This window comes from Agelaius tricolor, unplaced genomic scaffold (genome assembly GCF_023055355.1).
Source record: "Agelaius tricolor isolate 1412-34295 unplaced genomic scaffold, bAgeTri1.0.p SCAF_32, whole genome shotgun sequence".
Classification (NCBI taxonomy): Eukaryota; Metazoa; Chordata; class Aves; order Passeriformes; family Icteridae; genus Agelaius; species Agelaius tricolor.
Window position 1 is genome coordinate 1,975,608 of NW_027269292.1, and position 12,211 is coordinate 1,987,818.

A 12,211-nucleotide genomic window follows, 5' to 3' on the forward strand; every position below is an offset into this window, starting at 1 on the left:
TTTTAGTTGTTAGCAGAAATCATCCTGCTCATAACCTTTATCCGGCTGAACTGGAAACCTCCAGTGTGTTTTGGTTGTGTTGTCCTTGTTTTTCCTGCTGGGCTGAAGGATGTCCTTGCTTTCTCCAGGAGCTGAAGATGAACCAGAGCGTTTTGATGGTCTCTCTCTCTTATACTGGTATGCTGAACCATTCAGTTCTGAGGGCATTGCTCTAGTCTGTAATTGGGCAAAGTACAGGAAAGATCCTTTAAAAGCTGATAATTTTCAGCTTCTTTTCATCAACAGCCAGAGTTTATAATTTAGATTTTTGTGTGTCAAGTGATATGTGTTTTGTCAGTAAAGTGTATTATTGTCCCGTTGATAAACATAGGTAAATGTTTTGTTTGTGCACATAAATGACTTATAATTTCTCAGGAATGGAGATCAGATGAATATCTGGATCTGTGTGTTCTGATAAGTACTAAAAGAAATAAAACCCAAAGTTGTTGAACTTCTTTGTGTATGCTGCTAAAAAGTAATAGAAGCAGGTTCATTTTAATTGCCTTTACTGGAGCATCTAGACAAAATGTTGCACTCTTAGTCTGTTAGCATTCCAGGACTTCAGCTAGAGTGTTGAGTTTAGTATTTTTCAGTATAAGAAGGTTATAGTGTAAATTTTGGTGAGTTTTACTTGTTTATTTCATGTCTTGCCTCACATCTTCTCTGTGTGCTAAACCTTCCTTACAGATACTTTTGCCTGACCTCAAAAAATGAGTAGTGACAACTGATTATTTAATTTGCATATTTTTCTGCAAAAAACATTGAATTATTTTTTGTTACTACTGCCAACTGGTTTAAAAGTATATTTCCTTATTTATACTGTTGAGCATGTTTCTAAAGCTCTGGGAAAAATATTCTAATATTTCACAAATATTGAAATTGATGACATAAAATAAATGTTGGATGGGTACTGAACCCAAGTACCCAAGTCATTTTACAGTGAAATTGTTAAAGCTCTGTTTATTTTGTTAGAACAATGACAAGTAGCTTGACTTGAAGATCTGTGTTATATGGGGGAAAAAAACCCTAACACTGAAAGTCGACTAGATGTGATATGCTAAACAAATTTGGGGCATTTGAAAATCTTTGGTTTTGCCTTTATGTGATCAAGTAATTTTAAACTGCATGTGTTGGAGGGATTTAGTTTTAGAGCATAAACAGACCTGAGTACCTTGTAAAAGTTGTCTGTCCACAGTGTCAGTTATTTCTCATTGTAGGTGGCAGCATCACAATTCCAGTGTTTCAGAGATACCTTACTCCTCTCCACTGACTAATAATAACAATTAGTTGTGTGTTCTCTGTGTCTTCTTTGTCAGAATCCATTTTAGTTCCGTTAGGATCTCTCTTTGGAAAGCATTGCCAGTTACTTCTGAAAATGTAGATTCTTTCCTATTGATTGTCCTATTGTTATATTTGATCATATTTCATTATTGTTTTATATGGTAGTATTTAAAGAGGTTCTACAATTTCTGGCAAACTCTAAACTTCAGACCTAAAGTCTGAGATTTGATCTTTTCAGACTTTGCAAAAGTAAAACCTCTGTGTCGGTTTGTGTGAGGTTGAAGTAACTTCTGTTCTTGCTTTTTAATTTTTACCAAAAACTGCAGTATGAAAACTGCTGAGAGGGAAGCAAAACCAACAGCAGTAAGCAGCAAAAGGCAAGAGAAAAAAAAAAAGAATAATTGCCTATTTTAAAGATCAGTATACCTTGTTTAAGATTTCAGAGCAGGACAAAGCATGACTGGGATGCTGTCCTTCAGCCTCAAAACCAATTTGTGGAATAATTGCAGTGACAGTACTGGGTAGTAATGGAAAATACTCTGTTCTTGTCATGGAGTAGGAGGTTGTCCAAAGGGTATTCTTAAATAAATATTGGGCTTGGGGATTTGTTCTTCCTTTCAGGCTGTGATTAAGTAAAAGCAGTTTGGTTCACTTTTAGCCTTACAAAGGGTACCTTATGCTCTGACATATCATGGCATGGTCATGTGCAGTCCTGTCAAACACACACCAAATCCACTGGGTTTTGTTATTTCTTTTTAGCCTGTGAAACAAATCCTTCAAGAAATACTACAGTGAAAATTACACAGTGCTCGAAGCATATGTTTACTTTTTGTTTTTAAAGGTTATTAGAATTATTAGGTCTCTTCTTGTGGTCAGCCTTTCTAAAGCAAAGGCTAATTTTGCAAATACTTGGAAATATGAGATTTTGGGAAATTGTTGCTTTTCAGAGCTAGTGCTTATCATTTGATAAACAAATCTCATCCAGTTTCTTTTCCAAAACCAAAAGAACTGCAGATGTTCTTTAGAAGCTGGATCTCTTGGCTAGTGCTAGAATTTAAGAACATTTGAACTTTCTGGATTTCTATCTTCCTTCTGGCACAGCACCTTTTAATGATGTACTCTGGCTTTTGCAGATGTACCCAGTTTCAGGCATAGAGTTCAGGCTGTGTGCTGGATTAGGTTGGAAGGATTTGGGTCACTGTGTCCTCCACTTTGATCTTCTTTCCCACCCTGCTAATGAATTCTTGTTTTTACATTTCACTAGGACCCTCTAGAAAATACAGCTCTATCTAATGTAGAGCAATATGTAGGTCAAAGCAGAAAAACCTCAGTAGTGCTTCTGCTCTTTTCTAGAAGAGATCTGCTGAGTCTTCTTCAAAAATATTGCAGTGAAAGGACAGAGGAGATATAATACAACTAACTTTTTTTTTTTTACCCATAATTCATCTACATGATAATAAAACCTGGTAAAGGGTAATCTGGATTTATTTCCATTCTTAATACTCTGCATTCTCAGAGCAGTGTGCTGGTCATGAGTCTGATGAAATTGTAAATTTAAGTTTCAAAACTCTTAATTTTACTTTGTATTCTTTTTTAAGTCTCTTGCATGATCAACTGCCTTCAAAATATTTCTCTGCCTTTTTACAATTCCAAGTGCCATCCTGGTGTTTCCCCTTGGAGTGGGAAGGTACACAGAGGATCAGGCAAAAGAGTTTGGAAAGAAACCTTTTTTACAATAGAGACAGAAATCAATGTTGAGTGAAGAAATAAGTAGATTTGGGAAAAGATTATGTCCATAAATATAAAAAATTCTATTTTAGATATCTTAGGAAATAATTTTATGCATTGACTTAGCTGTGCTTTTGTTCAAATATTCATTACCTAATGAAAACTGATGTTTATGGTATGTTTTTCTTGCCTAAATGTTAAGATGGACCAGCTTGTGGACTTTTGTTTATATTTAATCACAATGCCTTTATTACACAAAGTGGGATTCACAGTTCAGCCTGGGATTCACAGTTCAGCTGTGGGGGAAAAGGAAGTAAATTCTGTATATTTATTGTACCTTTTCATCTGATATTTGTGATGAACAGATTGATTTTTGGCTGGAGAGATGGTGGCTCATAGATATCAAACAATATGAAGTTGTCAGTGGAGAAAGTTGGTTTGGGTTTGTATTTGAGTTGAAAACACAGTCACTGTAATTTCTTCTTTGTTAACATAGCTCTACCTACATTTCTGTAATTTGATTTTATTTTGCTCCTTAGGACCATTATGGGCCCTCATGGAATAAATCGAGCAGTTCACCGCATCTCTTTCTCTGATTGCCAGAATGGATTAGGTAACTAAGATTGCACATTCTGTTACTCTGAGGAAATCAAACCTAAAAACACCTTTGCCAGCTCATACCTGGCATCAGGAAAGTTTATTTCACTTTCATGGATTTGACTGCAAATACATTTGCCACAATAGAATAACCAATTCTAACCACAGGTGGAATAACCAATTTTTCACTTTTGTCTTTTTGTTTGTTGTTCAGGAGTTAAAATTATTGGAGGTTATCGGGCGCAAACAGCAGAAGATTATGGGATTTTCATAAAGAGAATTCTACCTGGGGGCGTGGCTGCTATAGATAGTAAGTAATTTTAACTTTTTTGGCTACAAACACACTGCATATAAAAAGCTGTCAAAGTCTGTTTTACTTTATGGGTAAGGATATTTAAAATAATATGGTTTGGTCAGGATCTATGAGGTGTTAGCTTACTTTAAGATAAATAAATGAAACTTGGAACCTTTATGGAAAAAGATTTTAATACACTCAGGTCTTGAAAATGTGTTCAAATCTAGATATGGCTGGTGAAGGCAACTGGCAATCTTTCTGGCAATTGGCACCTCTGTTGAGTGAGTGTTGAGATGCTGAATCACTTCTAATGTATAAGGTATAAGAGTGAGGTTTCCTGTATAAACCTAGTATTTTTAATTAGTTCTGATAATTTTTATTACTATTTTTTTAATGTTGGTGTGCTGGTGGCTAAGGTCTGTGTGGAGAGAAGAAATTACTCTCAGTAGAGTGCAATAATTAAGCTACAGATTTCCATCCTAGGTCTCTGTATGGGTTTTTTTTTGAGATTCTAGCTTGTCTTGTGCAAAATGATCATTTGAAATAATCTGCATCAACTTCCTAAACTTGAGATTTTCAGGAGGTTAAAGGTAGAATTGGTTCTAAAAAATCTTTTAACTGACTTTATTGATGTCTGAAACATTAATATATCTACACATGGTAACTTACAATAATGTTAAGAGCAAGAGTCAAATAAAATTAGTTCCACAACTGTAAACTATAAATTCTAGTCTCAAAAGTATTTTTGCTGTGTGTAAGTAGTAAAAATAGCTAAATGACAGTTATTTTTGCTGGCTATTCTGTTGTTAGTAAGATTGATTTATAGGTTCTAGTCTTATTTCAATTATCTGCCTTACTTAGGATCAGGTGCCAAGGGTCATAAAGTTGTTTAATGCATTAAGTCCCATAAAATTGAAAGGAAAGTCCTGGGTTAATACCTGGTTTAATACAATACCTTCACCATTTTCTTGTTGATTCATCAATCACTGTTGGTTTCATTTCAAGGCCGTTTGCTCACTGGGGACCTGATTCTGGATGTCAATGGAGAAAACCTGGTTGGAGTAACAAATGAAAGGTATGTTTGTGCTGATTCCCAAATGTTTATTACAGCTTGGAATGTTATACATGGATTATTTTGGACACTATCAGTGACTGATTGAAAGAGCACAGCTCCCCTGAGATCCTTGGAGTTCAACTCACAAGTAATTAATCCTATAGATCTAATGCAGCAAAACTGTTGTAGAAAAGTGAAGGATTTTATATGCTTCTGTACCAGCAGAATCAGCTGGTTTCTTAATGACACAGATTCCAGCATGTGTGTGAAAACAGCTGTAGAAGCTGTTCATACAACTACCTGCTGGTTCAGTCCTGCTGAATGTAAATGGTGGCAGCAAGCATGTAATGGCACAATGAAGGGGGGAGAAGGAGCTGTAGGTGTTTTCTGTAGCTGGAGCTGTAGAGATCAGTGCAGCTTTCAGTGCTGGAGATGGAGATTGAAAATGCAAAGGAAATTGCCACTTGTATTGCTGGGGGATGTTCTGAGCCAGGCACACCTGAGCAGTAGCTTTGGTTGGGGTGGGCTGTTAATCCTGAAGGAGGCTCAGGAAGGCAGCAGGGTGGCCCAAGGAGGGATGGGGACAGAAGGGAAGGGAAAGAGAGGTCAGTCCCAGTTTATTGCTGTCAGCAGATGCACCACAACCTGTCTTCTGCTCTGTTCCTTGGTGCTCACCTTAAGTTTTGCTGCTGCCAAACTCTTTTCTCTGTATCTGACCATGAAAATTATTAACTACCTTAGCAACTTGTCCATTTTCCATCTTCTAGCACTGCTCACTTCTTGCCAGCACCCTAGTATATTTATTTGGCCTTCTTCTGCCCCCTCTAGGGCTGTTGACATCTTGAGAACAGCCTCCGCCTCTAATCACATGTCTCTGCTCGTTGCTAGAGATGAAGAAGCAAAGTAAGAGAAAAATTGTTTTAACCTCAAAACTAATAAAAGTCCAGTGCTGTATCTCAGGGTGGGTGGGTGAGCTTGCATGAATTTTTGTTTCAGATTAGTTTTAATTGCAGAATTCCACCACACGTCACGTTTTACTGCATGGTATTTAATACCAGTTCATTCTGAGATCACTTTCATCAATCACTTCAAGTAGCAAGCTCAGGCCAGCTTCAGTTTAAAGAGGAGGATTGTAATGTTATATTTACACCTAATACCATTAAAAATTATCTGCTGTGATAGTTTTTGAAATACTCCTCACATTTTAAAATAATGAAAAGTGAGGACTCTGTTAGAGCTACCAAAGAACCAGATTTAAATTTGTCTTGCCTTCTGACAAAAGGCAGATTCAGTTGTTTTTTTCCCCTCAGAAGTTTGCTTTTCAATTTCTAATGAGCTTTGAATAGTTTGGGTAAGTAGGTTAAACTATTCACTGAAGCAGGTAGTTTAAAGTATAGTCATTTTAAGGACATTTATGTTAAATACTGCTCTAACCTGACTGATGAAAGTTTAGCACATAAATCAATGTTGGCAGAGAATCATCAGGAATGTGACAAACCAGGTCTGTATCCCCTTTTGACTTAAATCTCGGGACAAAACAGCTGTTATGTAATTATTTTTGATAATCATTGCAAGAGTATCTGCTGTTATTTGCCTTTCCTGGGATGTTCCACTTCCAGAGTAATCTCCCCATAAAGGATTTTTCTCTAAATTCCTTTAGCCTTTTGTCCAAGTTAAGCTTCCTCTTTCTGTTCCTTGAATTCAACATCTAAATCACTCTGTAGCCTCTGATCTCTCCTTTTTTTCAGACTGCCTAGATATATGCGAGGTCCACTCTTAATCTGCTTTTATCTAAAGCATACTGGCCTAGTTCCTGTAAACTCCTTGAATAATTAAAATCCATCAGTCCTTTAACCACTCTGGGGGGGAAGTGCAGTGGCCTGGGCAGAATTTTCCACTCCATGCAGTCCCTTACCAGCCACCTTATGACTTTACATTCTATGCTTAAAGATTATTTGATTTACATTCAATTGTGTTTATGTGTGTACCCTGGGGTCAACATTAGCACAATAAATGTTGTTCTTTTTTAAAAAATAATACACCCAACATTTTTGAACAACCTTCAGAAGTCAAACTGGAATTACCTGGGAATTACCCTCCTTGCAATCAGTTAATTTCTTTTCTCTCTGACTAATTCTGTATATTAATTTGGTGATGTTTCTGGCTTACATCACTCTAGATTATTTTTATCTTTTAAATCAGTTATCACTGAGTAATCACACCTCAGATTAGAAACTATTTTTCTTAAATTAGGCTGGCTTCAATATCAGATTAATCAGGTATTTTTGTATTTTCTTCAATGCCTGTCATGCAAGATGTACGTCTTTGCCTGTCTGTTACAATGGGAATGGTGTCTGCAAGGAATTTCTGCTTTTGGCTTTTAGTAGTTAATAAATATGTCTTCTGTCCTCTTGTTTTTAAGGAGCCGTATCTTTGTCAGTCGTTTCTGGGTTCTTGTTCAGTGTAATTGAACAAAAAGCATTCTTTAAAAACAAGAGTATGCTATAGGTGTATAATCTGATTCCCTCTAATATAAAGAAATTGTTCTGGAGCTCAGTAGTACCACTGTCTTATTATCTGTAGTTGATTGTATTGCAAGTTTTTCAAGTTTTGTAATTCAGGGTAAAGAGAGGTAAAAATAAAGCTTTTGTACCAATAGTCCATTTTCTCCATAATCTGGTTTTTTCCCATCTTTATCATGCATTACATTTTTTTTTTTTTTGCCTTTTCTGGCCATTTGAAAGGGCTTTCCTCTTTCAGTGGAGGTTGAGCTTCCTTCTCTGAGGAGGAGCAGCTGTTCAGTACAAGCAGTGCAGGTTTCACAGGATCCATTCAAACTGACAAAGAAAATCTTTTTATTGGCACAGGAAAGAATTTCATGACCTAATGGATAAGTATGGCTCTCACAGTGACACAACCTCTGCAAGAACTTCTCCAACACATCATTTAGCTGGTGAGAGATCACTTCCCAGCCTGAAACAATCCTGGGGGACAAAAATCAGCTTTGGGTGGAGTAGAAACTTGTACTTAAAAAATTCCTTATTTTAGTGGAGGTGTATTGGAGGAAGTGGCTGTAAGTCAAACAAAACACACATGTACCTTGAGGAACTTGTGTGTCAGTTTCCCTAGCTCTTTAAATAAATATACTGGTATCTACTTTAAATTTTAATTAATTATTTATATGAAAAGTTTTTTTGTATTTGTAGCTAAAATGTGCCACAAAATGCTAATAGAAATTTGATCCAGAGCACTATAAATTCTAATCTTTCTGGAACTGCTGCCTAATTGAGATGCCTTTATATAGCATGGGGGATTAGTTTGTTTTGTATTTTGCACCCAATTTGAAAAAAATCATCACTTGTTATGTTTTAAAAAATTATTCCTGGAACTCTGGGTGGCTCTCAGTTCTTTACTGTACAGGCTTTGTTTTTTTTTTTTGTCTGATTGCTTAGTTTGTCTTTTTTCTAATATGAAAATAGTCCTACTGAACTTCCTTACATGAGTTGAAATTTTGTGCTTTTTCCCAAATGTGGTTTTTATTCATTTATTTATTTTTATTTCTTTTATTGAAGCAAAATCTAGAGACAGCCTTTCTTCTGGGTCATCCTCAAGGTCACAGAGTCCTCAGTTGCAGTTGAAGGATAACATCAGCAGCAGCAGCAGAAATAATTCTGTCCCACCACCATCCCCAAAGCTTCCAAAGTAATCTCCAAAACTGACTGAACCTCTCTTGGGGGAGCTGCAGGAAATGCTGTTATTTGGCTGGTCAGGAAAATTTGGGTTGAGCACTAAGTGTTAAAGTTTGGGTTTATTTTTTAACTTCTAGTCCTGTAGCTCATAATACCATCAACATTGCAGACTAATAAGTTTTTTTTCTATTTATTTATTGTTCATGTGGCAGAAGAAGATTAATCAGGTTAATTTTTTTGTGTCTTCTAATGAATTAGTGTTCCTGATTTATACTATATCCCATAAGCCTTGGGATATAGTATATATTTCTACTCTGTATAGTAGACAGGAGTTTTTACCCTTGTAAAATAAAGTATAAATTCTTTTTGTAATTGTCAGAAGTGCCTAAGGTTGCTGATTTTGTTGTAAATAGTGTAATATTTGAACACTGAGATTAAATGTATAATATTTCTATTTGTTACTGTAATACATATTTGCAAAACCTGTAAGATAAAATAAGCTACTGCTTCAGTCTTTATTATCTAGTTCTCTGAAGTAATTCTGTTTTTCTTTCTCTTTGTGTCTCTAGTGACAGTGCTTTTCAGATTATCTCTGTTTGCAAAGGAACAAACCTAGGTTTGAATATTGTGGGAGGAATTGACAGAAATGAAGGGCCTTTGGTATATATTCAAGAAATTATCCCTGGTGGTGATTGCCATAAGGTAAAGGCCTTTTGTCCCTTCCTTCCCCTTCAGACACCTGTATTTTTTTGCCTTAATTGCTTTGGTATGCTACATCTGAAGTTATACTTTAAATACAAAATGTGTTTATGTTCCTCCTTGCCCTCTCTTTTAACAGAATTATCTCACTGCAGTGTGACAGAGTTACATGGTAATGAAAATTTATTCATAAGTTCATTTGAGGTGAATGAGGATCTTACTCCTCAGTTTATGTGTGAGAAGGTACAAAAGCAACTTCTATAAGAGATTGCATGATGCAAAGTAATGCAGGAAGGATGGGACAGAGCTACAGATTGCACCTCTTTATTTTCTTGGACATTCAAAAAATCATATTTCCCTGAGACTTAATTTAGATGGATCCTTGCAGTTGGAAATCATTGTGTAGGCAAATTAGAAAAAAATATTCTGAAAGTGCAGACTAATAAAATGTATGAATTGGTGTTGGTTACTGTTTTAATTTGTGACAAATGCAATGTGTAAATCAGGGGGATTTGTCAGTGTAAAAAGTAAATAAATATTGTAATATCCTGGTTCAGGGACACAGAACTGTTTATCCAAGTGTCTCCTCTGGCATCCTGAGTAATTATGGTTATTTGGAAGTGTAGATAACCAGCTTTGCCTCTGGCCCAGCAAGAGAGGATGAGCTCAGTTCATGAGCAGTGGGTGTTGTCCCCAAGCAGTTTATAACTATTTGTTACTGGATTTCTGTAGACTAAGTTTAATCCTAAAATGCAAGCTGGAAGATACAAATGCAATATTTCTCAAAGACCTCTTTCAGTAGGTAAATGGTAGTCATTTATCTTTTATTTTCTCCTATTTTGTTGTGTTTTCTAAAATATTTTTCTCACTGTGAACATATAATTTAAAGCCCATCACACATAATCAATAGACTGAGGCTAAGACATCAATTTCCATTAGGCTCTAATATTAGCAATAATAGAGGTGATTTCCCAGTACTGGTTGTCCTGTTTGGGAAGGTGAAACAGGAAGCATATTTTAAATGTCTGCCACATGAGGGCACCGTTGGATATCTTAGAGCATGCTAGATGAAAGCAAAATGAAAGATCTACAGCTTTATTCTTTAACCAAAACTAAAACACTAAGTGAAAAAAAAAGGTAGTAAAGTACTGGCATAGGTGTGAAACAACACAGCTAAAATTATGGTATGTGTGTGTTAAGCAGGTAAAATTATACTGGTTTTGAAAAGGTATTTTATTTATTTCCTATGTATTATCTTCTGTACACATTTTTTTTTCACATAGAGTAATTTTGTGTTTGATTTCTTAGAAGCTGAAGAGCAGAGACATGTTCTGTGTTACATGATGTGTATTACATTAGACAAATGTCATAACTCTGTAACCATAGGTGAATTACATGAATTTCCAGTTGAATTGTTGAGAGGTCTCTGTAAAAAAAGAGTCTCTGGGACAGAAATGTGAAATGTTCTTGTGCTGGTAGAGAGTTTGCAATTCATTCAACAGAAGCACAATGCTGACAATATTATTTCTGTCATGGTTTTGACTGGTGAGTACTAATAGACCAATCTGGTTTTCTCATTAACATGGCCGATGAGTGTCTGAGAGTTCCATATATTGCAATGAACATTTGCTTTTGAAATACAAATTAATCCAGCTCAGAGCTCAATTAATTAGTAAAGAAGCTTCCTAAAGTCACATGGGTCAGTGCTGGAAAAATCTGTTGTTTGTTTCCATGTTTTTTTGGTTTTTGTTTTTTTACAGAAATGTTTAGCTGGGTCCAAAGTTCTTCTTTATGCAATTTCTGAGGTCTATTTTCTTTGATGAGTTTTTATAATGACTGCTTTCATGGTAAGGGATGATTGTTTAATCTGTTTATTTCTGGAGGATTGTCAAGCACAGGCAGAATGCAGAGCTGTTCTTGATATTTTTTGTCCTAATAGAACCAGGGGAATTTGTCCAAGTGCTGTGACTATACAGTTCTTTCTGTAGTGTTAGCAATTAATATCAAGTTTGTGGGTTTGGTTTTATATTTGTTATTTTAGGATGGACGATTGAAACCTGGGGATCAGCTTGTGTCCATCAACAAAGAGTCCATGATTGGAGTCTCCTATGAAGAAGCAAAAAGTATAATCAACAAAACAAAGATGAGGTATCTGTTACTGTCAAACAGCCAATCATCCAAAATGGTTTAATAGATCATATTTATGGTCAGATTAATGTGAAATGGGGTTTTGTGTGCTTAGAAGAAATGAAGAATACTGATTTTTTTAAATACTCAGTTGTAATATTATTTCATAGAAAAGATTCAAGTGCACCTTTTAGACCTGAAAAATTATGATACGTTAATGTTTTTTTAAAAATTACAGTATTTGTCTTTGTAATGATGGGTAACAAAACATCCTTTTAGAAAAATAATTAAATAAACCCACACACGGTGTTTGGAAATGTGTCATTTTTGCAGAAGTATAATCTTATGAATAATATAAGTATACAATATGTTGAAACTTTTAAAATTTTAATTCTAGGTTTGAAAATTTTTGGGAGATAGCTTTTATTAGACAGAAAAACATACACAGTTTTCCACAGAATCTGCAGCATCCTTTCAGCCTCTTAACATCTTCTGTGGCACATGGAGAGCAACAGGCTGCAACACTTGGTCCTCTTCCCTCTCCCACTGGGAGGCTGGTTTCACCATTCCCTCCAGATGCTGTGAGTGTACTTCTTAATCCTCTTACAACAAACTGAGCAAATGGTTGTTTTTCTCCTAATTGTAATTGAGGTTCTATTTTATTAAGAAAATGACTGTCTGTTTTCCTGCACAATATTGTCT

General features: G+C 35.6%; 1 protein-coding gene across 4 annotated transcripts in view; it reads left to right on the plus strand.

Moving 5' to 3' along the window:
• Positions 1-12,211, plus strand: part of STXBP4 (syntaxin binding protein 4) — a 79,634-nt gene that overhangs the window by 5,282 nt on the left and 62,141 nt on the right. For 2 of the 4 annotated variants that reach the window (XM_071451365.1, XM_071451366.1), the window contains exons 3-11: positions 3,588-3,661; positions 3,860-3,955; positions 4,946-5,015; positions 5,823-5,897; positions 7,862-7,947; positions 8,567-8,696; positions 9,253-9,385; positions 11,424-11,530; positions 11,907-12,090. In XM_071451365.1, coding sequence (XP_071307466.1) covers positions 3,588-3,661; positions 3,860-3,955; positions 4,946-5,015; positions 5,823-5,897; positions 7,862-7,947; positions 8,567-8,696; positions 9,253-9,385; positions 11,424-11,530; positions 11,907-12,090 — 955 coding nt within the window. Of the gene's footprint in view, positions 1-69; positions 178-3,587; positions 3,662-3,859; positions 3,956-4,945; positions 5,016-5,822; positions 5,898-7,861; positions 7,948-8,566; positions 8,697-9,252; positions 9,386-11,423; positions 11,531-11,906; positions 12,091-12,211 lie in introns of those variants that run through there. The other 2 variants (XM_071451363.1, XM_071451362.1) reach the window with 2 other exon arrangements.